Below are 27,747 nucleotides of genomic sequence, written 5' to 3' on the forward strand. Positions count from 1 at the left end.
GGCACTTCTATGAACGCGCCATTTTCCGGGGTGGCTGCGGACTGCAATTTGCAGCGGGTGGGGCCCAGAAAGCTTGGGTCTCCCTGCGCTGCAGATTCCAGCCCCCAGCTGCCTAGTTGTACCTGGCTGGATACAAAAATAGGGCGAAGCCCCACGTATTTTTTTTTTAAAATTATTTCATGAAATTCATTAAATAATTAAGAAAAAAAGGGCTTTCCTATATTGTTGTGTCCAACCAGGTACAAATAGGCAGCTGGTGGTTGGGGGCAGCCCGTTCCTGCCTGCTGTACCTGGCTGGACACAAATATAGTGCGCAGCCCCACGTCAGTTTTTTTTTAATTATTTCATGAAATAATTTAAAAAAAAGGGCTTCCCTATATTGTTGTGTCTGGCCAGGTACAAATAGGCAGCTGGGAGTTGGGGGCAGCCCGTTCCTGGATGCTGTACCTGGCTGGCATACAAAAATATGGCAAAGCCCACGTCAAAATTTTTGGGAAAAATTAATTAAAAAATAAATAATAATTTAGGGACTGCATCTTTATTAACCCCTCAAGTGTCATTTAGTGTTAAAATAAAGGATTTATTAAAACAAAAATTGGCGTGGGATCCCCCATAATTTTAGTCTCTAGTGGAGGTTAAGCAGACGGCTGGGGCAGATGTTTGAAGCCTGGGAAGGGGGTAATACCCACGGAGCTTCCCAGGCTACTAATATCAGCCCCCAGCTGAATACCTAGCCTGTACTAGCTATTAAAATGGGAGACCCCCCCAAAAAAATGACGTGGGGACCCCCCTATTTTAATAGCTAGCAAAGGCTAGGCAGACAGCTGGGGGCTGATATTAATAGCACAGGAAGGGTGCCATGAATATTGGCCCCCTCCCAGGCTAGAAACACCAGCCCTCAGCTGCCCCAGAAATGGCGCATCCATAGGATGCGGCAATTCTGGCACTTAGCCTCGCTCTTCCACGCTGCCCTGGTGCGGTGGCAGGGGGTAACAGTGCTGGGGTTCATGTCAGCGCCAGCTGCCATGAAGCCCAGGTTAGTAATGATGGGCGTCTATAAGACACACCCATTACTAACCTACAAAGTGTTAAAATGAAAAAACACACACTACACCCAGAAAAAAATAATTTGTTTGAAATAAAACACACCATTTTATTTAATTCGTAGTTTACTAAAAAAAAATAGTTACCTGTCCACGTTCCTGCGCTGATCTCCCATGCACAGCTGTCACATCTGGAGATGTGACAGCTGTCATGGCTGCTGTAAGCTCACACTGCCGGGAACACATCCGCTCCCGGCAGCGTGAGCCACTGACTGAGGTCACCGGAGTGCATTCAGTCAGCGCAGCTCCGGAGACCTCCTTTACGGCACTGCTGTACCGTGGGAATTTCTCACGGTACAGCAGGGCCGTAAAGGAGGTAACCGGAGCAGTGCTGCCTGAACTCCGGTGAACCCGCTTATGCAATGACGGGGCTGCTTTACGGCCCCGTCATTCTAGCGGCGGCAGCGGTTCAGAGCGGTCACATTCTATGTGGCTGCTCTAAACTGGAGATCATCGTGGGACACTCGTGGACTACTACGGGGGGTAAGGATAAGGTTGTGGTTTATTATTTTATATTTTATTAGAGGAGATCGATGGCTTCGGGGAATTAGGTGTCTAGGTGAGTATAGGTGTAGTTTTTTATTTTTTACTTTATTTTAGGTGGCGATCGGCGGGGACAGGTAATGTATAAACTAATTTATTTCAGGTAACCACTGGCCACCAATGAAATTTATTTAAAATTTATTGGGGATCAACAACCCCCTCAAAAAAATATGGGGGCCTAAATAAAACATGTATAGGGACAAAAATAGAAAACTATGGGGGACAAAATAACATATGGACCAGTTTAAAGGGCAACTTAAATAGCAGGATCAGGCTGATGGGAACTACTGCTCCCATCAAGCTGATCCTGCTGGCACGAGTGGACGGGGGACAGACATAGGCCGATGGGAGTAGTAGTGTCACATCGGCCTATGTCTGCCTGCGCGCTGTAGCATCGGCGTCTCTGCCTCCTGCTAGGCAGAGACACCGTCCCTCTCACCTTCCTGTTCAGTGCGCGGCGTCCTCCTGCGCTCCTTCCCTCGTTGCTGCTGGCGCGCGCTCCTTCCCGGGCACTGTGCTTAGGGCGCGCGCGCGCGCGCTCCCCCTCTCTTAAAGGGGCAGCGCGTGTCGTCCTAAGGAATCCCCGGCCAATTGCCGGAGGACTTCCCATATTTAAGGCACCTCCTCCAAAATGGAGGTGCCCGAGCAAAGTTGTTTGCACTGTGTCTCACCTGTGCTTCAGCCCTCAGGTTCCGCTGCTAGCCTGACTTCTCGTCCTGCCTACCTGACTGTTACTTGCCTCGGCTGTCAGACCGCTCACCTGGGAGCGTCCATCAGTTACCTGCCAGTTACCTGCCGCGTCTGTCTGACTGCTCACCTGGGAGCATCCACCGGTTACCTGACTGTTACCTGCCTCGTCTGTCAGACCGCTCACCTGGGAGCGTCCACCAGTTACCTGCCTGTTACCTGCCTCGTCTGTCTGCCCGCTCACCTGGGAGCACCCACCTGTTACCTGCTGTGTCCGTCTGCCTGCTCACCTGGGAGCGCCCACCAGTTACCTGCCAGTTACCCGCCTCATCTGTCTGCCCGCTCACCTGGGAGCACCTGCCTGTTTCCTGCCAGCCTGCCTGGAGACCCTGCCATCATTTGTTGTGACCATCTTCCGGGTAAAACCTATAGACTGCTACCTGCCCTGCTTTCTCGAACTGTGTCCACCTGCCAGCTACCAGAGACTTCCGCCTGCTTGCCGTGTCCATCCGCCATACCAGTCAGTCCCAGCCATATGACCCGTTAGAGCCACCTGCTCTCTTACAAAGTCGTCCCCAAAGTAGCACCTGGTCCCTCAGCCCGGATCCTCCCTGGTCACTGTGTCGTTAGCTGCCGTATGACCAGGGTCGGTTCGGGTGGATACTTAGTCACGCCCCTCTGGGTCCCTCCTTGCACCTCAGCACAGAGGTTCCACCACCTGGCCCCGTAACACGCGCACACACATCGCGCACACACATCGCGCACACACATCGCGCACACACATCGCGCAGACACCAATCATGACAGGCTGATGGTCTGGGAGGTGAGGCTGACCTGTGCGGCCGTGGGAAAGTTCATGTGAGTGCATGCAATGCAGTCAAGCATGAACTCACATGAACCCTCTGAGGGCACCGTGGCTACTTCAAATGAACAGCTGATCGGCATCACCTGATACCTCAGCTGTTCATTTGAAATAACCGGCGGGAAAGCGCAGCACAGAACGGGAAAGCCGTGGTGAAGTCTTTTCACTGCCGGCTTCCCCGCCCGGGTCCTTCGCTCCCTGGTGCTGCGCTCCCCGCCCGGTCCTAACTTGCGATCGGGAAGGGAGGTGAGAGGGGAGCGGAGGATCGGGGTGGGAGGCTGCGGGGAAGCAGTATGGGGCTGTGTGATTGTTTAAAAGCCGGCGGCTTTTTACCGCCCGCCGGCTTTTAAACAATCAGGAGAATTCTGGGATGGCATTCTGATGACAGGCTGGATCGCAGCTGAGCGCTGCCATCCAGCTTGTCATCATTCAGAGACACTGCAGAGCGCAGGCATTATGGGAACTTCCGATTCCGGTATTCGATATTGTAAAAATATAGGAACTCAGTATCGGAACTCCGATACCGCGAATATCGACCGATACCCGATATTACAGTATCGGAATGCTCAACACTAGTTACCTGTCATTGTTCTGCCTCTGATGATCTGAAGAGCCAGGTAAAAACTTTTTTTCTAAAAGGACAGCATATGTCTAAAATAGCTCCAGTCGCCAGTGTGAAAATTGCAAGATTACTTTTTTTTTTAATGAAGATTGTGGTATGAGAAAAAAATTGCAATTTTTTTTTAATAGATGTAACAAAAACCCGATTTAAACACTGTCATCCCCTTAACCAGATACTGTTATAAAGTAAATGATTCTAAATTCCACACCCATGACATTACTTCAAAAACATGTTTTTCTGTTAATCGTTTAACCAAAATTATAATTATTGTAGCATTTTCAAAAGCAAAGGAAATGTTACCCTCCAAAAATTCCACAGCCTAAGATGATAAATCTTACATTGAAGTGGAACCCAAAATCATCACCCCTTACAACCAGTTACTCATTGCTAGCCATAATATAATAGTAAGATGTTGATCCATTCTGGTACATGGCCCCTATCTTGCTATTAACCTTTCATGAAGACCTGTAATGATGTACAGATTGACCCCCTTGCTTAAAAACACATTGGCACCAAGCCAACTAGGGAGGGAAATCTAAAAACACCTAATCCAAAACTATCAAGCAGCTATTCCCAAATATCGCAAGTTGTTTCAGGTCTAATCTGTCTAATCTGTAGCTTGGCCTTGCTACTGCATCAGGCTTCCCTACTTTCAGATGATTAATTCCTGGAGGCAGAATCTGACATAGGATTTGGCTCTCCCCATGTTGGGTGGTGCACTCATCACCACTCATATAATTCTTCTGGAGCTGACTCAGGATGTCCAGTGCTCTCGCCTCTGGCTTAGTAGCACATGTGTCATCAAACCAATAAATTTATCATTATGAATGTTGTTTTTGAAGGTCCTTTTGGCCAGAGCATTGTTAGATCTGGCCAACCGATCAATAAGCAGACTAGTTTGACATACAGTAAGTGCTCTATATAATTACCCTCTTGGCCAGTTCCCAGTAATTTTTGTTTGTTCTTCTACTCTTTATATGCAATTGACCTCTGTTCCGGGCGCACTTTTTTTTCTCCTGCCACATACACCTGGCCTGATTTGACCTCCTTATCTAACCAATTACTATCTCTGCCTGATCATTCTGTTTGACCACCACGACTTGGCTTTCCTTAGGTTCTGATTTTGGCATTGTCTCCTCTTCTCTAGTTCTGACTTGGCTTGTACAAATTTTTCCTTCTTATCACTCTACCAGCCCGCAGTTTCTCCATGGATGCAATTCAAGGGCCCCAGTAACAGGTAAAAGAGGTAACCTTTGGGACCTGCTAAGAGGAATGGCTAGTGCCAAGTCTTTCCATGGATGACCATTTGACTTGACGGATTACTTTACTTAATAACAGATAGAGGTAAAAGAAAAAAAATGCTTTAAAAGTAATATTAGGTCAAATAATATACATCCAAATCCTTCATTAATTGCTCCTGCAGTTTTATCATATATTGCCTTGAATGTTCCTCTAAGTTTCAAAATGTCACCAGGACAATGCTAAGTATTAGATGTAGGCTCTACAAACAGAGATCAAATTTCCCAAAAGGATTTATTAGACCAAGCATGTCCAGACTCGATGCATTTTTTGTCACTGTGACTTTACACATTCTAAGGTCACATCTGTAAAATAAATAATATTAATAATTACAGATAGATTAAAGAATTTAAAAGGTAGAGAAATATTTACCAAAATTATAATTGGAGTCCACTGACCTTCATGGGATGGGATGAATTCTTGGAGAGCATATATATGGTTGTTCAATGACTAATGCTTATGATAATCTAGAGTGTATTTCTAGACTAAAAGACTGTGTTTACACAGAAATATACTTTCCTGATAAGGCTTTGATTACATGTCAACTTTGGCTGTGAAACTTGTAGCATTGCCAAAAATTGTACTATGCTGCTACATCGCAGCATGAAGAAGTATATGTGATCAAGTTGTGACTCAAAACTTGCCCAAAGTCATAGTAATCCCCATATTAATTTGCCAGTTATACTATGATAATCTCCGAATTCAAGACAATCAGTCCATTTTTTTAGGTATTGTGACAAAGTCACTGGCAGAATATTGGAGGGGAGATATGTTTCACTGAGGCTGTTCGCTACAGTGATGTGAAACATGGGAGTCTTCTCCTGCATAGTAAGTGCAGAGAGGGTTAATCAGACAGATTTGAAAAGGCATGTTTGATAGATGAATGACCAAAGTGTGGGCAGGAGGTCATTCACCATATCTCCACCTCAGTGTGTGGCTTGGGCTTTAAATAGCCAGCCTTTTCACTCAGGTGTCCTTCAGTATCTGGAGGCCAGCTCCAGAGAGAGGAGCTTGTGTTTATTTGTGATAATTTGAACTGTGTGGCTTTTGCTAATCCCAAGTGGCCGGTGCAAGGACTTTATTTGACATTTTCTTTTTTTGTTTTGCCGTTATGCCAGATGACCTGTGTTTATTTTCATGAACTCTACATTAGTTTATGCTGCTTAATAAACCAACTGAAAATTTAAAGATACAGTGTTCCGTGTCTACCTCCATGTGCAGCCGAGTGAGCAGATCTACCACAGTATCTATAATACCTCCCAATCCCACCCTTAGACCATCTCAACTTCTCATAAAAGCTGATTCTTAAAATCTTGTTAATTCCTTGATATTGGAAGTGAGTGGTTCTTTCCCTTTTTTGTACATCATTTTCTGTTTAATGCATGTTATCTACGTAGAGAAAAACATAAAGGGAACCTGTCATTAGGATTTTTCTCCTTAGTCTGATAGCAGTGTTTTAGCTGCCTCCTTGACCACATTCCAAAAAATATATTGGACCTAATAACAGCATGGTGTTAAAAACTGGAGATTTGCTTTAACTTGTTGTACATCATGATTGGTGAATATGTAAATTATTATTCAGTTCTATATAAAACTGACTTTTTGCAGGATGGACTGGTCCAGCACCATTGTTCTTCTTTTCCTCTTCTGCCTGTCTTTTATCATCTTGAGCTACATGAAGATCCTCAAAGAGAAGTCAACACTTCCTCCAGGACCAATGCCAATTCCATTCCTGGGAAATCTTCTTCAGATCAACACGAGTGACATAGTCAGCACACTCATGAAGGTGAGAGCTACTTGTGGGGTGAAGGCCATATATTAGTGCAAACATGATCACATAATGATGTATGGAATCATATGAATGTGTTGTATGTCATCATCGTACCATCGTACCCAATGATTATTAGGTTCTAGAGTTTTGAGAGACCCTAAATAAGGCACGTTCAAATTACATAACATAACTTCAATGTAAATCTAGTTTCTTGGACAAATTCATTCAAACTGACAAATTTGAATTTAATCGAACTCTCTACTAGAATTGTGTAATACTCGATTTTCCCTTCAGGGACACTGTGGGAAAATAAAACACTTGCCTCCAGGCATCTTCACAGATCACAATTGCTTGCTGGAGTTCACCTTTTAATAGCTCTGACTTATAATTATTCCATTTTCTATTATAAATCAGTTTTTCCCAACAAGATTAGGAACTGATATCTAATGCAAAGTGATCTATACATGAGATGTTTATTTTATGTAATATCTATAACAATTCTACCCGTTTACAATAAGTTATGTGATCTTACTCAAAGTTATCCAATCCAAATAAGAAAATTCTATAACAACCCTCCCGAATGTGTAAAACAATCCCTAAAAGTAGATTACAAGCACCAGTTGTAGGAAAGGTAAACAGTACGTAATTCAATACGTTTCCTTATACCTGTTATTAAGTATTCTGAGAATTTATAATACTGTGTCAATATATGGATAAGGTGTTGATTACCTTATCGAAAAGCAAATTCAGAGTGTTGGTGCATTGTTTTAGTGATCATAATACTGGAATATACCTGAAACCACCATTATTGTGTGGATCCAGGTGTGAATCTACTAATCTTTATCAAGGTTTGTAAAAGGGCTGATTTAATAACAATCACATCAACCACAGTAGAAGAATCAGTCAGGAAATATGTGCATCTGTAAAAAGGCTTAAGTCAGGGTCCGTGGAAGCCTCTGGACTAAAATTTGGTAGAAGTTCACTCTTCACTAATAGTGTCATACTAGTAATCCAATATAATTCAGCCAAAAATTACCTATTAAATATGGAGAAATTTTCATCCATGTATTAGGATGGGTGTGACGAAACAGTTTCTAATCTTAATCAGCCAGGCGTCTAGATTTGTTAAGCCAAGATAAATACACTATTGTGTTTGTGTTGACTTGTGAATGTATGTGTTTTAGTGATGAGCGAGCATGCTCACCACTCGAGATGCTCGGAGCTCGCCGAATACTTGCGCGATGCTCGGGCGGGGGCTCGGGTCCCCGTCCTGCATGTCTGGCACTACTTAGAGCACCAATCATGCAGGCATTGTCAGCAACTCACTGTAATGCCACAGCCATGGTGGTTGTGGCATTACAGTGGTTGCCCAAATCGATGGGAACAGTGCTCACAGTGAAACATGAAAAGCCGGAAATTCAGCAGCGGCATACACCGGTACCCGACAATTTAGAACAGAAAGAATAGAGCATCACACATAGATTAGATAGATAGAAACATGTCAGTCACATATATAATAAGTACAGTGACACTGTTGGTTACTGTACTTGTCATTACTGTTAAAGGATTTATTAAAAAAAAATAATAGTGTTTTCATGCACTTGTCTCTTTAAAAAAGCCGGCCGGCAATTCATCATCGTTACCCGACAATTTAGAACAGAAAGAATAGAGCATCACACATAGATTAGATAGATAGAAACATGTCAGTCACATATATAATAAGTACAGTGATAGTGTTGGTTACTGTACTTGTCATTTAGTGTTAAAATAAAGGATTTATTAAAAAAAAAATTGGCGTGGGGTTCCCCATAATTTTAGTCTCTAGCGGAGGTCAAGCAGATGGCTGGGGCAGATGTTTGAAGCCTGGGAAGGGGGTAATACTCACGGAGCTTCCCAGGCTACTAATATCAGCCCCCAGCTGAATACCTAGCCTTTACTAGCTATTAAAATGGGAACCCCCCAAAAAAATGACGTGGGGTCCCCCCTATTTTAATAGCTAGCAAAGGCTAGGTAGACAGCTGGGGGCTGATATTAATAGCCCAGGAAGGGTGCCATGAATATTGGCCCCCTCCCAGGCTAGAAACATCAGCCGTCAGCCGCCCCAGAAATGGCGCATCCATAGGATTTGCCAATTCTGGCACTTAGCCTCGCTCTTCCCACTGCCCTGTAACGGTGGCAGTGGGGTAATAGGGTTGGGGTTGATGTCAGCTTATAATGACAGCTGACATCAAGCCCAGGCTAGTAATGGAGAGGCATCTATAAGACACCCCCATTACTAACCCCATAGTCAAAGTTAAAAAAAAACACAAACACCCAGAATAAAGTCCTTTAATTGAAATAAACACACAATTCTTTAATGTTCTAAATTAAACTCTACTTACCGTCACGCCCATTCCAGCTGAAGCCAATGATCTCCTGCAATAAAAATTAAATAATAAACCAACCTCATCCTTACCTTTCCATGGTTCCCAGGACAGCTTCAGCTCTGCTACATCGAGATGACAGGCTGGACCGCAGCAGAAAGCTGCCATCCAGCTTGCCATGCCGCAGACACTGAGAAGCTTCTCAGTGAAGCTCCTCAGTGTCTCGCTGTGACAGCATCCAGATGAGCCGAGTTCATGTCCAATGAACTCAGCTCACCTCATGCACGTCACTGACAGCATGGGAGAATTCTCCTGCGCAAGCGGTGAGCGCAGGAGAATTCTCCCACGCTGAGATGGCATTGAGATGACAGGCTGGATGGCAGCTGAGTGCTGCCATCCAGCATGCCATCCTTCATAGACACTGCAGAGCGCAGGCAATTCTCCCACGCTGTCAGTGACGTGCATGAGGTGAGCTGAGTTCATTGGACATGAGCTTACCTCATCCACGTCACTGACAGCGTGGGAAAATTCTCCTGCGCTCAGGGCTTCAGCAGGAGAATTCTCCCACGCTGGGATGGCATTGAGATGACAGGCTGGATGGCAGCTGAGCGCCATTTCTGGGGCGGCTGACGGCTGGTGTTTCTAGCCTGGGAGGGGGCCAATATTCATGGCACCCTTCTTGGGCTATTAATATCAGCCCCCAGCTGTCTGCCTAGCCTTTGCTAGCTATTAAAATAGGGGGGACCCCACATCATTTTTTTGGGGGGTCCCCCATTTTAATAGCTAGTAAAGGCTAGGTATTCAGCTGGGTGCTGATATTAGTAGCCTGGGAAGCTCCGTGGGTATTACCCCCTTCCCAGGCTTCAAACATCTGCCCCAGCCGTCTGCTTAACCTCTGCTAGAGACTAAAATTACGGGGAACCCCAAGCCAAATTTTTTTTTTTAATAAATCCTTTATTTTAACACTAAATGACAAGTACAGTAATCAACACTATCACTGTACTTATTATATATGTGACTGACATGTTTCTATCTATCTAATCTATGTGCGATGCTCTATTTTTCTGTTCTAAATTGTCGGGTACCAGTGTATGCCGCTGCTAAATTGCCAGCCAGCTTTTTTAAAGAGAAGGGTGCATGAAAATCGGAAGGCACTAGTGTGTTCCAAGTGCCCTGCTTTGTTTTTCATGCACCCTCCTATGTACCCTGCCTGCCTGTCTGCCTATATATTCTGCCTGCCTGACGTTTAATTGAGCACTGTTTCCATCGATTTGGGCAATTTTTGACCTTCTGCAGACCGCCATAGACTTACATGGTGCTCGTTGCTCAGGTCGAGCACCCGAGTATTCCAATGTGCTCGACCCGAGCTTCGATCACCCGAGCATTTTAGTGCTCGCTCATGTTATGAACTGCTACAAGCACTAAGGAAAGATAGGAAAACTGTCCCTACAATAGGACTAAGCTGATTCCCTACGATGCAGCGGGGGACCTGTTCCTTGTGAACAGACCCGCCTAAGTCCTCGGCTAGTCTGAACGCAGACCTATAGATATAAGGGAGGGGTCCCTACAAGAACTAAGGACTGGGATATAGTTGGACACCTCCTAGAAGAAATTGTAGCAGAGCAAAGACAAACAAACAAAAAGTACTAGTGGTCCAAAGACCAAGCAAACTACAGAGTTAGGTACAAGGCACCTGGCTAGCTTAAGAGTAAATGTAACACTGAAGTCCAGCAAGGCCAGAAGGGCGGAGCTGAATTATATAGGCAGAAAGTCATGTGACCAACAAAAATAGAAAAAGAACTAACAGGAGGGTTCTAACAGTACCCCCTCTTCTATGAGGATCCTCCGGATCCTCCAGGCCCAGGACTATCAGGAAACCTCCTGTGAAATGCTCCAACAAGTCTAGGAGCAGAGACATCATCCGCCTTTACCCAGGAGTTATCCTCGGGACCGAAACCTTTCCAAGCGACGATATACTGCAATCTCCCTCTATGCCACCTAGAATTAAGAATGCGAGAAATTTCATATTCACCGTCTTCCACCACTGGAGGAACAGAGACAGTGGCATCCCTATCCGAATCCTCAGCTTTTTTCAATAAGGAAACATGAAACACCGGATTAATCTTCCAAGAGGTGGGAACCTCCAACCTAACAGCAGATTGGTTAAGTACCTGAAGTACCTTAAATGGCCCTACAAATTTCGGGCCCAATTTCTTAGAAGGAATCCTCAACCGCAGATTCTTAGAGGACAACCAAACCATGTCACCAACTGTAAACAAAACCTCTTGACCTGTCCTGTCAAAGTACCTCTTAGATTTTTCGTTAGGCTCTTGAAGGTTACAACGTACATCAGTCCAAACTCTCTCCAAATCACCGGAAAAATTCTCCTCCTCCGGCACAGCCGATACCAATTTGGAGAATGACCCAAACGACGGATGTCTCCCAGTACAAGTAAAAAAAGGAGAGCACCCAGCAGAAGAGGATGTATGGTTGTTAAGAGCAAATTCAGCAAGTGGTAGAAACTCAGACAACCCCTCTTGATTGTCAGCCACAAAACAACGCAAAAACTGTTCAACATCCTTGTTCTTTCTTTCTGTCTGTCCATTAGACTCAGGATGATATCCAGATGAAAATGACAAATGAACTCCCAACCTGTCACAAAAGGCACGCCAAAAACGAGCCACGAACTGAGGTCCCCTATCGGAAACAATGTCGGTAGGAACGCCATGGAGTCTGACAATTTCCTTAACAAAAGCCTTAGCGAGTGTCTTAGCGCAGGGCAGTTTGATGAAAGGAACCAAGTGACACATTTTGCTAAAATGGTCCACGACCACCCAGATGACAGTGAAACCCTCAGAGGCAGGAAGGTCAGTAATAAAATCCATAGCAAGATGCGTCCAAGGTGCACTAGGAACCTCCAGAGGGCAAAGCAACCCCGCAGCAGGAGCATGTGAAGAATTAGATCTAGCACACACAGTACATTGACGCACCCACTTAATGACTTCCTTCTGCCACCCAGGCCACCAAAAACTGCGACCTAGAAGTCTCTTAGTCTCAGAAATTCCTGGATGACCTGCCAACCGATACTCTTGACACTCCACAAACAAATCTCTCCTAAAGTTCCTAGGCACAAACAACCTCCCATGGGGAGTGTTAGACGGGGCATCCTCCTGGGATTTCAGAATCCCATCTTCCAAAACGGAGTCCAATGCTGCTATCATAACACCTTCCTGTAAAATGCTCTCCTCCTCCTCGGTACCAACCATGGGAGAAAAGCTGCGAGATAAAGCATCAGCTTTTACATTCTTGGTACCCAGGATGTAAGTAACAGAAAAATTAAACCGCGAAATAAAAAGTGCCCACCTAGCCTGACGGGCATTCAAGCGCTTGGCAGCATCAAGATAGATCAGATTCTTATGATCAGTGAAAACCTGAATGGGAAATTTAGCACCTTCCAAGAGATGACGCCAATGTTCAAATGCAAGTTTAATAGCCAGCAATTCCTGATTACCAACATCGTAATTAAGTTCGGTCTCAGAAAATTTTTTTGAAAAAAAGGCACAGGGATGTACTCCATCCTTGTTTTCCTGAGACATAACAGCCCCGACCCCCACCGAAGAAGCATCAACCTCAACCAAAAAAGGCTTGGTCTCATCAGGCTGCATAAGGATGGGGGCAGAACTGAACCTCTCCTTGAGATACACAAAAGCTTCAATGGCCTCCGTAGTCCACTGGACCGTATTCGCACCTTTCCTGGTGAGATCGGTCAGCGGCTTAACAATTATAGAAAAATTCTTAATGAATTTTCTGTAATAATTGGCGAAACCCAAAAATCTCTGTATCGATTTCAAACCAATAGGCCTAGGCCATTCCTGCACTGCCTGAACCTTCACCGGGTCCATCTCAAAGCCCTCGCTGGAGATAATGTAGCCCAAAAAACTAATTCTCTGCACAGCGAACTCACATTTCTCCAGCTTAGCAAAAAGCGAATTGTCACTTAACAACTGCAATACCTCAAGCATGCTCTGCCAATGAGACTCCAGATCTGGCGAATAAATCAAAATGTCATCCAAATACACCACCACATTCTTACCAATCAACGGTCTTAGGATGTCATTAATAAGGTTCTGAAAAAACGCTGGTGCATTGGTAAGATCAAAAGGCATAACCAGATTCTCAAAATGACCCACAGGAGTGTTAAAAGCAGTTTTCCATTCATCACCTTCCTTCATACGTAACAAATTGTATGCCCCCCGGAGATCAATTTTAGAGAACCACTTGGCCCCCACTAACTGGTTGAACAAGTCAGGAATTAATGGCAGTGGGTAGGAATTGCGTACGGTAATTTTATTAATTTCGCGAAAGTCCAGACATGGATATAAACCGCCGTCCTTTTTTTTTTACAAAAAAAAATCCAACAGCTACAGGAGACTTAGAAGGTCTAATGTGACCGGCGGCCAAGCTTGTCTGTATGTATTCCTCCAAGGCCTTTCTCTCAGGGATAGTCAAATTAAATAAGCGACTCTTGGGAAGAGTAGCTCCAGGAACAAACTCAATGGTGCAATTACAGTCCCTATGAGGAGACAAAACTTGTGACTCCTCCTCAGAAAAAACCTTCCAAAAATCCTGAATAGGTACAGGTAATTCCCCTCTTTCCACAGCAGCAATGCGACCGTTACAACATTTATCATGACAGTTAGGACTCCAAGACTTAATTTCATGGGTAGATCAGTCCAGTACAGGATTGTGCAATTTTAACCAAGGCAACCCCAAAACCACTGGAGAAGGCAAATTATTTAATACCGCCAAATCCAAATTCTCTTGGTGAATACCATTAATGGTGAGGGGAAATTCAAAAACCTTGTGAGTAATACATTTCAAGGGAGAGCCATCAACAGCAACCACAGAAATAGGAGATGACAAAAGTTTGGATTCTGATTTAAATTTTTCCAAAAATCCCTTATCAATCACATTGAGTGTAGAAGCACAATCCACAAATACCCGAAATTCAATCAACTCCTCCTGGAATGAGGTGCTTCCAGAAAGAAATACTCCTTTTGAGTTTAAGCAAGCTATACGGGCGTAACTGACCTCTTTTTTTTTTTCTTTGTTCAAACGATGCACACAGTTCTTAATAAAGTGGTCAGATTTACCGCAATAAAAACATAATCCCTTAGCAAACCTGCGGTCTTTTTCCTGAGAGTGGGGTGACATTGCCCCAATCTCCATCGGTTCTCCACCTCTGAAAGACCCTCTGAAAACTAGAAGCTGCCATAGCAGTAGATTTCTCTTCATTAATCCTAGCATGCAGTCTCCTGTCTACACGAATAGCTAATTGCATTGCCTCCTGCAAGGTTCCAGGTTTTGGGAAGGCAATCAGCAGATCCTTAACCCTTTCACCTAGACCAGCAAGAAACAGACATTTTAATGCTGAGTCATTCCATTCCACTTCAGCCGACCATCTTCTGAAGTATGTACAATAATTTTCCACATCACCTGATCCCTGCTTCAAACGTCTTAATTCCGTTTCAGCAGATGAGACTCGATCAGGATCATCATACAACAACCCCATAGCAGAAAAAAAATCCTCCACAGATCTAAAACACGGATCAATAGGTTGTAGAGAAAAGGCCCATCCCTGTGGTTCTTTGCGCAAAAGTGACATTATAAACCCAATGCGCTGTGATTCATTCCCAGAGGACCTGGGTCTTCAATGAAAATATAATAAACAACCGTTTTTAAAGGAAAAAAGATCTTGCTGTTTACCATAAAAAAAATCGGGCAGTCCTACCTTCGGTTCGACAAAATGCGCTCCAGGACAGCTACTCACGTGTTGCTGGAGCTCGGCCACCTCCAAAGACAGTCCCTGCAGGTGTTGAGCCATCTCCTGAACCGACACCATGCTGATATCTGGATTACTTTCCTTAGAGTGTTTTATTTTGGGCTGGACTTACTGTTATGAACTTCTACAAGCACTAAGGAAAGATAGGAAAACTGTCCCTCAATAGGACTAAGCTGATTCCCTACGATGCAGCGGGGGACCTGTTCCCTGTGAACAGACCCGCCTAAGTCCTCGGCTAGTCTGAAAACAGACCTATAGATATAAGGGAGGGGTCCCTACAAGAACTAAGGACTGGGATATAGTTGGACACCTCCTAGCAGAAATTGTAGCAGAGCAAAGACAAACAAACAAAAAGTACTAGTGGTCCAAAGACCAAGCAAACTACAGAGTTAGGTACAAGGCACCTGGCTAGCTTAAGAGTAAATGTAACACTGAAGTCCAGCAAGGCCAGAAGGGGCGGAGCTGGATTATATAGGCAGAAAGTCATGTGACCAACAAAATAGAAAAAGAACTAACAGGAGGGTTCTAACAGCTCATCACTAATGTGTTTTTCTTTGGCTGGTCAAGAAGGACATACTATTCTGTGTATAAACCTGAATGTTGCTTTCTCTTGGTTTGAAAATAATAATGTTTCTTAATATGCTAATTACATATTGTACTAAAGCCAGCTAATTGTTGATATAAAGAGCCCCCTACTATACCAACTATGTAAATTGATTAAATGCACAAACAATGAGACCGAGCCCTGTGAAATAATATCATCCCTAATTCTTAACCTGTGGAAGTGTACTTGAAAGTGCAATTGCAACTATTTAAGAGACATATGCCTCTGTAGTAGTCAGAATTGAAAGAAAGATCAAATATCAGTCAGACTCCTTGGGACATCAGCTTGATAGCATGTCTTCCTCCAGAGAGACATAGATTTGAATTCTACATGATTCCGGCCTAAGGGTACATGGCCCTGACTGTAAGGATAAGGATCTGCTCCATTGACCATCAGAGAACCCATGGATGAATTTGTGAAGACCAGGTTGGAATAATGAAGTAACCTAGCCCCATGAATATGCTGTTTGGGGTGACCAAATGGGACCCTCCAGTCGCCTGAAACCCATGGAAACATTCGGAGAAGCCAGACTGGGACCAGCCGGTCATCTTGCCCCTTGTAAACTCACAGAGAGGCCAGAGTGGGACTCTCGGGTCTCCTGGCCTTGTACATCGATGGACTGTCAGCTTCCTAAGTTTGCCGCTAGCTCCTCTCTGTGGGTGCTCACCAAAAGTGGGGGGCCACAGGTTGAGGTAGTTGGCCCTGGAAGTCCCAAAGTTGTAGCTGTTCAATTCCTAGGCAGGCCAGCAAAAGGGTAAGTGTGTAACTTTGCACCATCTTTGGTATTTGCTGTGACTGTTCTATATGTTTATTGTCTGTTTGGTGGTTAAAAAAAGTGTTGCAGCACTGTTTTACCCTCACCCTGTGTTGTCTGAGTGGTATTATGTAGTGATGAGCGAGCATGCTCGCTACTGCTCGGTGCTCGTCCGAGCATCTCACTGCTCGAGATGCTCTGCGCTCGCCGAGTATTTCCGGGGTTGCTCAGCCGGAGCTCGGGTCCCCTCCCGGCATGTTTGCCGCTCTTTAAAGCGCCAAACAACATGCAGGGATTGCCTGACACTCATTATAATGCCGCAGCCATGGTGGTTGTGGCATTACAGTGATTGGATGGCCGCACAGCATCATCAGGTCTATATCAGACCTGGCGCCGCCATGCTCATCACAGTCAGAATCAGGCAGAGTAGGGAGAGGTGCTGCTGCGTCAGGGAGAGATTTGCTTGTGTATTAGGTAGTGTAGGGAGAAAAACCGTACATTACACATATCCATCTTAACAAACAGTCCTTTTGAGGACTAACTAATCCATCTGCAGAGATATCAGGCAGGCAGGGTATATAGGCAGGCAGGCAGTGTATATAGCAGACTGCAGTGCACATAGGATAAGAGGCTCCATTCCAATTCTGCCTTCTGCTGCTGTTAGACATTTCTATACAAAGGCCCAGGTCTCAGGGGCCAGGAATACTTTTTTTTGGATCTTAATCCTCATTATTTGTTTAAAAAGCAATCCAGAGAACACAGTTTTTCTGCACCATTTGCTTGTTGGCACTGCAGAATACAGCCAGGTCCTTTCCATATTACAGCGCTAGAAATCCAGCTATTTAAAACTGTGTTTTCTCCGTCACACGGATCACATATACATTTTCAGAAAATACTGCCATTTTTGGCCCCAATTCCAATTTTTTTTCACTGTGTCAGCGACACTTTTGACACTGGTTTGCTGTTTAAACTACTTACCTACAGGCCAGGTATTTAAAACTCTGTTTTCTCCGTCACACGGATCACATATACGTTGTCAGAAAATACTGCCATTTCTGGCCTCCATTAAAAATTTCTTTCAGGGTATCAGTGAAGCAATTCACACAAGTTTGCTGTTCAAAGTCAAAGTACTTACCTACAGGCCAGGTATTTAAAACTCTGTTTTCTCCGTCACACGGATCACATATACGTTTTCAGAAAATACTGCCATTTCTGGCCTCCATTAAAAATTTCCTTTAGTGTGTCAGTGAAGCAATTCCGACCAGTTTGCTGTTCAAACTACTTACCTACATGCCAGGTATTTAAAACTCTGTTTTACCATCACACGGATCACATATATGTTGTCAGAAAATACTGCCATTTCTGACCTCCATTAAATATTTCCTTTAGTGTGTCTGTGAAGCAATTCCCACCAGTTTGCTATTCAAACTACTTACCCACAGGCCAGGTATTTAATACTCTGTTTTCTCCATCACATGGATCACTTATAAGTTCGTTCCAAACTCAGTCATTTGTAGTGAACGTGGAAGATACTGTCCTCCATTTAAAATGGGCAAGGCACGTGGCAAGGGACGGGGAACTGGACGTGATGGTGATGGTGCATGCAGAGGCCAAGGACAAGGCCGTGAACAAGCTGAAATTGTACCACAACAAACAGCCACATCTTCTCGCCTGACCTTCCTGTCCCAATTTCTAGGGGACAGCACCCCACTATTGAACCCAGAGCAGTGTCAAAAGGCTGTTGGTTGGATAGCAGATAATGCTTCCAGTCACTTAGCCACCACCACCACCACCACCCTGTCTTCCACACAGTGAAGTCTCAGTAGCTGTGAGTCTCGACCGCATATTCCTCACCCTGATCCTCCTTCCTCCCACCATGCCAAGTGCCCGGAGACAACTGATCCCACACTTGGACACTCTGAAGAGCTGTTCACTTTTCCATTTATAGATTCGGGCCTCTCGCCCGGTCCACTTGAAGCGAGGCAAGAGGAGATCACGTGTAGTGATGCCTAAATATTTGAGCAGCCACGGTCGAATGAAGGCGACAGTGGGAAAGTGTCACAAAAGGTGGACGATGATGAGACACAATTGCCAGAAAGTCAGGAGGACCAGGGTGCGGAAGTGGAAGACGAGGTGGTGGATGATAGAGTAACTGACCCAACCTGGCAGGAGGACATGCAGAGCGAGGACAGCAGCACACAGGGGGAGGGAGGCAGAGCACCCCAACAGGCAGGAAGAAGCAGTGAGGTGGCCGCACACAGAAAGCAGTCAACCGTTCCCCGTAACACCAACATGAAGAAAGTTGCCAGTACAACTGTTAGGTCTTCAAGAGTCTGATTGTTTTTTAAAGACTCTGCCGATCACCCCAAAAAGGCCATTTGCACCAACTGCCAGGCCAGCATCAGCAGGGGTGGCAAAACGACCAGCCTGACCACCACCAGCATGATCAGGCACATGGCAGAAAAGCACCCAACTTTGTGGGCCGAACCCCAGGGTCCAGGAACAGTGTCTGCGGGTGGCACCATTGCTTCTTCCACTGTTGTGCATGCAAGCCAATCCCCTGTCCATGGTGGATGCAAAGATGCCTCCTACCCTGCACCTGTCGTTGCGCACTCTCAAGTAGCAGCATCAGGAAGCACCTCCATGTCCTTGTCCCAGCGCTGCGTTCAGTTGTCCACACCCCAGTCCTTGGAACGCAAGCACAAATATGCAGCCAATGCCCCACAGATCACACTACTAAATTCTCACATTTCACGACTGCCTGTACTCGAAATGTTGCCTTTTAGGCTCGTGGAGACGGAAGCATTCCGCAACCTGATGGCGGCGGCCATCCCTCGGTACTCGGTCCCCAGCCGCCACTATTTCTCCCAGTGTGCCGTCCACGCATTACACAGGCACGTGTCCCAAAACATTAGCCGTGCCCTCAACAACGCAGTTACTGGGAAAGTCCACCTAACCACGGACACGTGGACAAGAGCTTGTGGGCAGTGATGGTACATCTCGCTGATGGCACACTGGGTTAACATAGTGGAAGCCGGGACCCAGTCGGACCTTGGGACGGAACACGTCCTCCCGACGCCAAGGATTGCGGGCCCTAGGTCAGTCAGGGTTGCCCCCCCGGTCTACAGCTCCTGCACCTCATCCTCCTCAGCCTCCACCTCTTCAGCCTCCATCTCTGAAATAACCACATCAGTCACAAGCTGGAAGCACTGCAGCACTGACTCGGCCAATCGGCAACAGGCTGTGCTGAAGCTAATATGCTTAGGTGACAAACCGCACAATGCTGAAGAGTTGTGGACAGCTCTGAAAGAGCAGGCAGATCTGTGGCTCACACTGCTGAACCTACAGCCAGGCATGGTCATGCTTGACAATGGTCGGAAGCTGGTGGCGGCTCTGAGGCAAGGCAAGCTCAAACACGTGCCATGCCTGGCCCATGTGCTTAACCTCATGGTTCAGCAGCTTCTCAAATCCTACCTGGAACTGCCGGATCTGCTTGTTAAAGTACGCCGCCTGTGTGCCCATTTTAGAAAGTCAGTTACAGCTTCCGCCGCCCTTGCCGTGTTTCAGCAGCATTTGCAGCTTCCGGCTCACAGACTAGTGTGTGATGTCCGCACACGTTGGAACTCTACACTGCAGATGTTGGGAAAGATTTGTGAGCAGAAGAGGGCAGTTGTTGAGTACCAGCATCAACAAGGCCATCAGTATTCAGTTCAGACTCCACACATAAGACCTCAGGAGTGGACATGGATGTCAGATATATGTACCATCCTCCAAAACTTTGAGGACTCCACCAAGATGGTGAGCTCCCATGAAGCAATAATTAGCATCACCATCCCGCTTCTCTGTCTTCTGAAATGCTCTCTGCTCACAATCAAAGAAGATACACTGCAGGCGGAGCACGATGAGTTGGAGCAAGGAACCATACAGGGTGATTACACACAACCAAGCCTCATCTCATCCCAACGTGGATTGGGTGACAATGAGGAAGAGGAGGAGGAGGAAGGCCAGGAACTAGTTTCATGCACTATAGACGGTGCTACCTGCACAGATGTCATACCGTCTGTTCAGCGTGGATGGCCAGGGGACAGGGAGGAGGAGGAGAGCATGGTCAGTCATCCTCTTGGTGAGGACACGGAAGTCTTGCCTGTTAGTAGTCTGGCACGCATGGCTGAGTTTATGTTATGCTGCCTTTCCCATGACCCTCGTGTTCTCACAATTTTGGGTGACAGTCATTACTGTTTAGTGACACTTCTAGACCCACGCTATAAGGAGAACTTTATCTCTTATTCCTGAGGCGAACAGGTCTACAAAAATATGGCTGTTCCAGAAGGCCCTTGTTGCGGAACTATTTAAAAATTCCCATCTGAAAACGCTGGCGGCAGAGGGCACACTTTGTTGGACAGGCGAGAGAGACACAACTTCAATCCAGCAGAGGCAGGGGAACACAGTCAAAGTTCTGGGAGAGTTTTCTCAGATCCCCCCATCGCACAGGCCTTGAGGAGCGGGGTACTCTCACAAGGAGTGCAAAGTTTGGGAAGATGCTGAGGGAGTACCTTGCTGACAGTTCCAACATCCTACGTTATTCCTCTGTGCCTTTTAATTATTAGGTTTCCAAGGTGGATACGTGGAATGAACTGGCTCTCTATGCCTTGGAGGTCCTGGCCTGCCCTACCGCCATCATTTTATCAGAGCGGGTTTTTAGTGCCGCTGGGGGAATTATAACTGATAAGCGAATCCGCCTGTCAACTGAAAATGCTGACAGGTTGACCTCTTATAAAAATGAACAAGGGCTGGATTGGGCCAGACTTCTCAACACCACCTAATGATAGCAGCGTAACATAAACTCAAATCCAGTATCTTTTCTTGGGAGGTGTTTTCCCATGCACCTTTTCATGCCCAGACATGGGTATACGCTTCCTGATTTTGGCTATTTGCTCTTGTCCTCCTCTTTCTCCTCATCCTTCACCATCATATCACCAGGGTGACCATAGTCCATGATGCAACACCCACATAATTTTTTAAAGAGTGTTTATGATGCCCGTAAAAAATTTTTTTTATACATTATGTTCATGTATACCCCCAGGGGTAAATGTTTGTCAGCCCATACACTTAGTGCATGGGCATTACAAATATAAGAGGCCCACTACTTTCTAATAGAAACATTTTTTTATGAGGCCCACGTCTCTTCCAAGGGGCATTGGAGTGCCTCCAAATTTTGGGCAACCCTTGCATTCACTGCATTTGCCAACACTATGGGAGACCCACTCCCTAATAATGGGAATTTCTCGCTACTGTGGCCCTGCTCTATGTCTCTTTAAATTGTTAGTGGGGTTTTTCCTAAATTGGTCAGCCGTTGGACTCACTATACCCTATAACTGTATAGCAGACCCTCTCCTTTCTAATGGGAACATGTCGTACTTGTCACTGTGGCCCTGCTCTATGTGTCTTTAATTTCTTAGTGGGGTTTTTCCTAAATTTGGGCAGCCGTTGGACTCACTGCATACCCTATAACTGTATAGCAGACTCTCTCCTTTGTAATGGGAATTTGTCGTTACTGTGGCCCTGCTCTTTGTGTCGTTAATTTCTTAGTGGGGTTTTTCCTAAGTTTGGTCAGCCGTTGAACTCACTGCATACCCTATAACTGTATAGCAGACCCTATCCTTTCGAATGGGAATTTGTCGTTACTGTGGCCCTGCTCTATGTGTCTTTAATTTCTTAGTGGGGTTTTTCCTAAATTTGGTTAGCCGTTGGACTCACTGCATACCCTATAACTGTATAGCAGACTCTCTCCTTTCTAATGGGAACATGTCGTACTCGTTACTGTGGCCCTGCTTTATGTGTCTTTCAGAGTCCCTCCATCATCAATGAAACAGGATGTGTCTGATGATGTGTCACACACCACATTGCCAGATAAGGTTGTAAAATGTTAAAATGACATTTCCCGGTGAATGCATTTGCCTTAAAAAGTAACGTAAAAAAAAAAAAACAGTAGGATCTTTCTTTAGTATAAAACAGAGTCGCCAATGTAACCTCAATGTAATCACATTGTTCAGCTCCTGCACCTCCTCCTCCATCTCCAAAATGGCCACATCAGTCACAAGCTGAAAGCACTGCAGCACTGCCTTGGCCAAGCGGCAATAGGCTGTGCTGAAGATAACATGCTTAATGCTTAGGTGACAAACCGCCCAGTGCTGCAGAGTTGTTGAAAGCTGTAAAACAGCAGCTTGATCTTTGGCTCTCACCGCTGAACATACAGCCAGGCATGGTCGTGTGTGACAATGGGCGGAACCTGGTGACTGAGAAATGACAGCCGGAGTAGATACGGTTTACCTCTATGCCAGTCCTTTCACCGAGCTAAAGAATATGGCTGTGGTGAAATACAGCTCCCACTGAGAAGCTGTTTCGGAATGAAAAACATTGTGCCCACCAGAGGATTTGATTCTGAGGGCTCACCTTTCTCCCCCGCTCAAGAGCCCCATAGCAGCTGCAAAGTTAGCACTATCATGAACTCTCCTGATGTAGAAGCCAGGGCACACCAGAGGATTCTCTGGTGGGACTGCCCAACCCTGCCGAGAAGCAGTCCTGGCTAAGAAAAGTGTGTGGGAAGGTTCCCAGACACTGTATGGCTGCTTTTTTACTGAGGTGGAAACCCACTCAAACATGGGGAGAACATACAAAGTCCTTGCAGATGTTGTCCTTGCTGGGATTTGAACCCAGGATCCCAGCGCTGCAAGGCTTCAGTGCTAACCACTGATCCAATGTGCTGCCGTTCACCCTCTAATATCTAACAGGCTGGAAAAAATTGCACCTACTGCCACTCTATCTCCTTTGTGAAAAAAATAATGTATTTTGGCAGCCACTCAAGTCTACCAAATAAAATTCCTGAAAAGGAAAATGGGGGATGGCTTCGCTACTGTTATTGGGAGCAGTGCTAATACCATGGTGTCGTACCATAGTTTACTGGAAATATTCCATGCTGGTAGGAGGCAAGCAAATTCCCACAGAAAAGTACCAGGGGACCAGCGCTTGTAGAAGGCGGAGATAACACCGGGAGAAATAGTGACGGCTGGGGACCGAGTATGGACATGAGGCATGAGGTTGTGAAAAGCTTCCACCTCCACAAGCCTAAAAGGCCACATTTCAAATGCAAGCAGCTGCCCAGAAATCTGGCAGTTTAGTATTGCAGCCTGGGGGTGGGTGGCTGGCTGCATACTTGCGCTTGCATTCCAAGTAATAGAAAACTAAGCAGATGGTGGCCTCTATCATCATCATGGCCTCACCTTGGGGCATTATGAATTCTCCTGAAGGAGAAGCCAGGGCCCACCGGAGGAGTCTCTGGTTTTCTGGTGGGTCCGTCCAACCCTGCTAAGAAGCAGCCCTGGCTAAGAAAAGTGTGTGGGAAGGTTCCCGTACACTCTATGGCTGTTTTTTAAATGTGGATCGGATATGCTTATGCATGTTATTTCTCAAACCGGATTGCAGATCAGGCCATTGCCCAACTCTGTAGTCATGAAATTAAATGTGCAAAGAAAGATGCTTGTCTGTCAAAGCACCACCGAGAAGTGCGAGTTGATGTTGGACCGGCTGCCATTGCTTCTGCAAAAGCTGCTTTAGAGGACTTCCTGGGAGAAATGACACCCAGAGTAGATATGGTTTCCCTCTATGCCAGTCCTTTCACCGAGCTAAAAAATATGGCTGTGGTGAGATACAACTCTCAGCAAAAAAAGCTGTGGACTGGCTCTGAACGGTCCCTGGCCTCATTCACCTGTCTTCGTGTTTGTGGTTAGGCGGTCCTTCCCAATAAGTGCACTGGGGAGGGCAAGGGTAATGTTGTGGGACCAGTGCTTGTGGAAGGCGGAGACAATACCTGGAGAAACAGTAGCGTCTGGGGACCGAGTGTGGACACCCGGCCACCGCCGGCATGAGGTTGTGAAAAGCTTCCGCCTCCATGAGCCTAAAAGCCAACATTTCAAGTGAAAACAGCTTTAGAGGACTTCCTGGGAGAAATGACAGCTGGCTAGATATGGTTTCCCAAGTCCTTTCACCAAGCTAAAGAATATGGCTGTGGTGAAATACAACTCAGCAAAAAAAGCTGTGGAATGGCTCCGTTCCGTCCCAGGCCGCATTCACCTGTCCACGTGTTTGTGGTTAGGCGGTCCTTCCCAGTAACTGTACTGGGGAGGGCACAGGTAATGTTGAGGGACCCGTGCTTGTGGAAGGTGGAGACGACACCGGGACAAATAGTGGCGGCTGGGGATCGAGTATGGACACCCGGTCACCGCCGCCATAAAATTGTGGACAGCTTTCGCCTCCACGAGCCTAAAAGGCAACATTTCAAGTGAAAGCAGCTGTCAAAAATTTGGCAGTATAGTATTGTAGCCTGTGGATTGGTGGGTGGCTGGCTGCATACTTGCGCTTGCATTCCAAGGAATGGGGTAGGGACAACTGAACACTGCACTGGGACGAGGACGTGGATGGTGATTGTTGCAAGTCTGCAATGACAGGTGCATGGTGGGAGGCATCTTCACATACGCCAAGGATCACTTATGATGGGCACACTTTTAAGCAGTGACCTGGGAGTCAGAGATGCTTCCAGAGGTCTTCCCCATGCTGTTCCCATGTCTTTTCAGCACTGTATGCATGTGTCTGATGATGGGTCACACACCACATGGCCAGATAAGGTTGTAAAATGTTAAAATGACATTTCCTGGTGAATGCATTTGTCTTTGTTGAAAGCAATGGAAAAGTGCAAAAACGCATCAAAAACGCTACATGTGAACATAGCCCAAGGTGTGGAGGAGTATTTTTGTTTTTTGGTTATTTATTTTGCCTTCTATACAAGTCAGGGGCGGACACAGACTGTAGTGGGCCCCTGTGCAAGAAATTTTTTGGGGCCCCCCCCCTGCGCTTCATAAGGCAACAAAGTTATGTAAACATAACCCCCCCATGTGCAGCTCTCATCCCCCCCATGTGCAGCTCACCCCCCCGATGCATCTCTCATCCCCCCCGTGCATCTCTCATCCCCCCCCGTGCATCTCTCACCCCCCCATGTGCATCTCTCACCCCCCCATGTGCATCTCTCACCCCCCATGTGCATCTCTCATCCCCCCCATGTGCATCTCTCATCCCCCCCATGTGCATCTCTCATCCCCCCCATGTGCATCTCTCATCCCCCCCATGTGCATCTCTCATCCCCCCCATGTGCATCTCTCATCCCCCCATGTGCATCTCTCATCCCCCCCCATGTGCATCTCTCACCCCCCCTCATGTGCATCTCTCATCCCCCCCACTCCTAGTTAATTAATTGTATTTAAGAAAAATAAAACTTGTTATACTTACCCCCATGCGATCCCTGCAGAATCCTGGCGCTCGTCCACGTCGCTGCCACCAGGCTCTCCTGACGTTCGGCCATGTGACGGTGCCACATACATAGCCAACAGCTTTTGTTTTGGCCAAAAGATTTTTAAAGCTGCCACTACGATAAGGTAGACTCTTCTGGCCGGGCCCTACTCTAACCTATTAAAATTTTCTTAAAATATCCAATACTCTTTTTAGATATATTTTTATTTAGTTTTCTTTAAGGGAATGTGTCATATACATTTTTTTTTTAAATGACCAATAATACCACATACAGGGAATACCGCCACACCATCACCAGACCACATATTACCACAACATAGTGACCGAATAATACCACACAGAAGGGAGAAAAACTGCCACACCATGACCAGACCACATATTACCACCACATTACTAATATTACCACCACATTACTAATATTACCATAAGTGTCATTATACACGGGAGCTCTATACATGGTATGTATAATGTAAGTGTCCAGGTAATCTAGTGATCACCAGTGACATTATACACAGGAGCTCTGTATATAGTGTCAGTGTACAGGTAATACAGTGATCACCAGTGACATTATACACAGGAGCTCTGTATATAGTGTACAGGTAATACAGGGATCACCAGTGACATTATACACAGGAGCTCTGTATATAGTGTACAGGTAATACATGGATCACCAGTGACATTATACACAGGAGCTCTGTATATATTGTCAGTGTACAGGTAATACAGTGATCACCAGTGACATTATACACAGGAGCTCTGTATATAGTGTCAGTGTACAGGTAATACAGTGATCACCAGTGACATTATACACAGGAGCTCTGTATATAGTGTACAGGTAATACAGGGATCACCAGTGACATTATACACAGGAGCTCTGTATATAGTGTACAGGTAATACAGTGATCACCAGTGACATTATACACAGGAGCTCTGTATATAGTGTCAGTGTACAGGTAATACAGTGATCACCAGTGACATTATACACAGGAGCTCTGTATATAGTGTATAGGTAATACAGTGATCACCAGTGACATTATACACAGGAGCCCGGTACATAGTATATAGTGTAAGTGTACATGTAATGCACTGACTCACTGGTGACGTCTCTAGGTGAAGTCCTTCAGCTACGCTTTCCTCCTTCATCCAGCACAGACCGCCATCACGTCTTCCAGCCAGGACTCGTCTCTGCATAAAATAACACAGTTATCTAGAGCACATTCCCCAACTTCTACATTACGCAGCTGAATACAGACGTGCATCCACCATCAATATATGGTTAGTTATTATGCAACCTACCATTCCAAATATAAATTGTAATCCACCACGGTGCCCCCATTAACTGTAAATAGGCACTTAATATATAATTTAATTAGAACCTCTACTCTATACTTCCTGCTCCCCGCATTCATTACTTACATGCACCCCCTGCCCCAATTCATTATATCATGTCCGTGCTCTCCCCACCCCATCGTCATTTATCATTTACTCTCCCCCACCCCACATTCATTATGTGCAGCTCATTATCCCCCTACTCCTAATTCCCCCATGTGCAGCTCATTTTCTCCCAATTCCCCCATGTGCAGCTCTCACCACCCCATGAGCAGCTCTCACCACCCCCCCATGTGCACATCTCTCGTGCCCCTCTCTCATCCCCCTCCCCCACATGTGCCCCTCTCTCATCCCCCTCCCCCACATGTGCCCCTCTCTCATCCCCCCATGTGCATCTCTCATCCCCCCATGTGCATCTCTCATCCCCCCCACATGTGCACATCTCTCATCCCCCTCCCCCACATGTGCACCTCTCTCATCCCCCCCCCATGTGCATCTCTTATCTCCCCCCCATGTGCATCTCTTATCTCCCCCCCATGTGCATCTCTTATCTCCCCCCATGTGCATCTCTTATCTCCCCCCCATGTGCATCTCTTATCTCCCCCCCA

At 45.9% G+C, this 27,747-nt stretch overlaps 1 protein-coding gene across 4 annotated transcripts in view; it reads left to right on the forward strand.

Moving 5' to 3' along the window:
* The window catches only part of LOC141154941 (cytochrome P450 2F3-like), a 335,736-nt gene that overhangs the window by 47,852 nt on the left and 260,137 nt on the right, over nucleotides 1-27,747 (forward strand). For all 4 annotated transcript variants that reach the window (XM_073641507.1, XM_073641509.1, XM_073641511.1 and 1 more), the window contains one exon: nucleotides 6,725-6,902. In XM_073641507.1, the coding sequence (XP_073497608.1) occupies nucleotides 6,726-6,902 (177 nt within the window). In that variant the 5' untranslated portion in view covers nucleotide 6,725. The remainder of the gene's footprint in view (nucleotides 1-6,724; nucleotides 6,903-27,747) is intronic.

The sequence above is a fragment of the Phyllobates terribilis genome, unplaced genomic scaffold (genome assembly GCF_046119375.1).
Source record: "Phyllobates terribilis strain yellow unplaced genomic scaffold, ASM4611937v1 Scaffold_7__3_contigs__length_470593459, whole genome shotgun sequence".
Lineage (NCBI taxonomy): Eukaryota > Metazoa > Chordata > Amphibia > Anura > Dendrobatidae > Phyllobates > Phyllobates terribilis.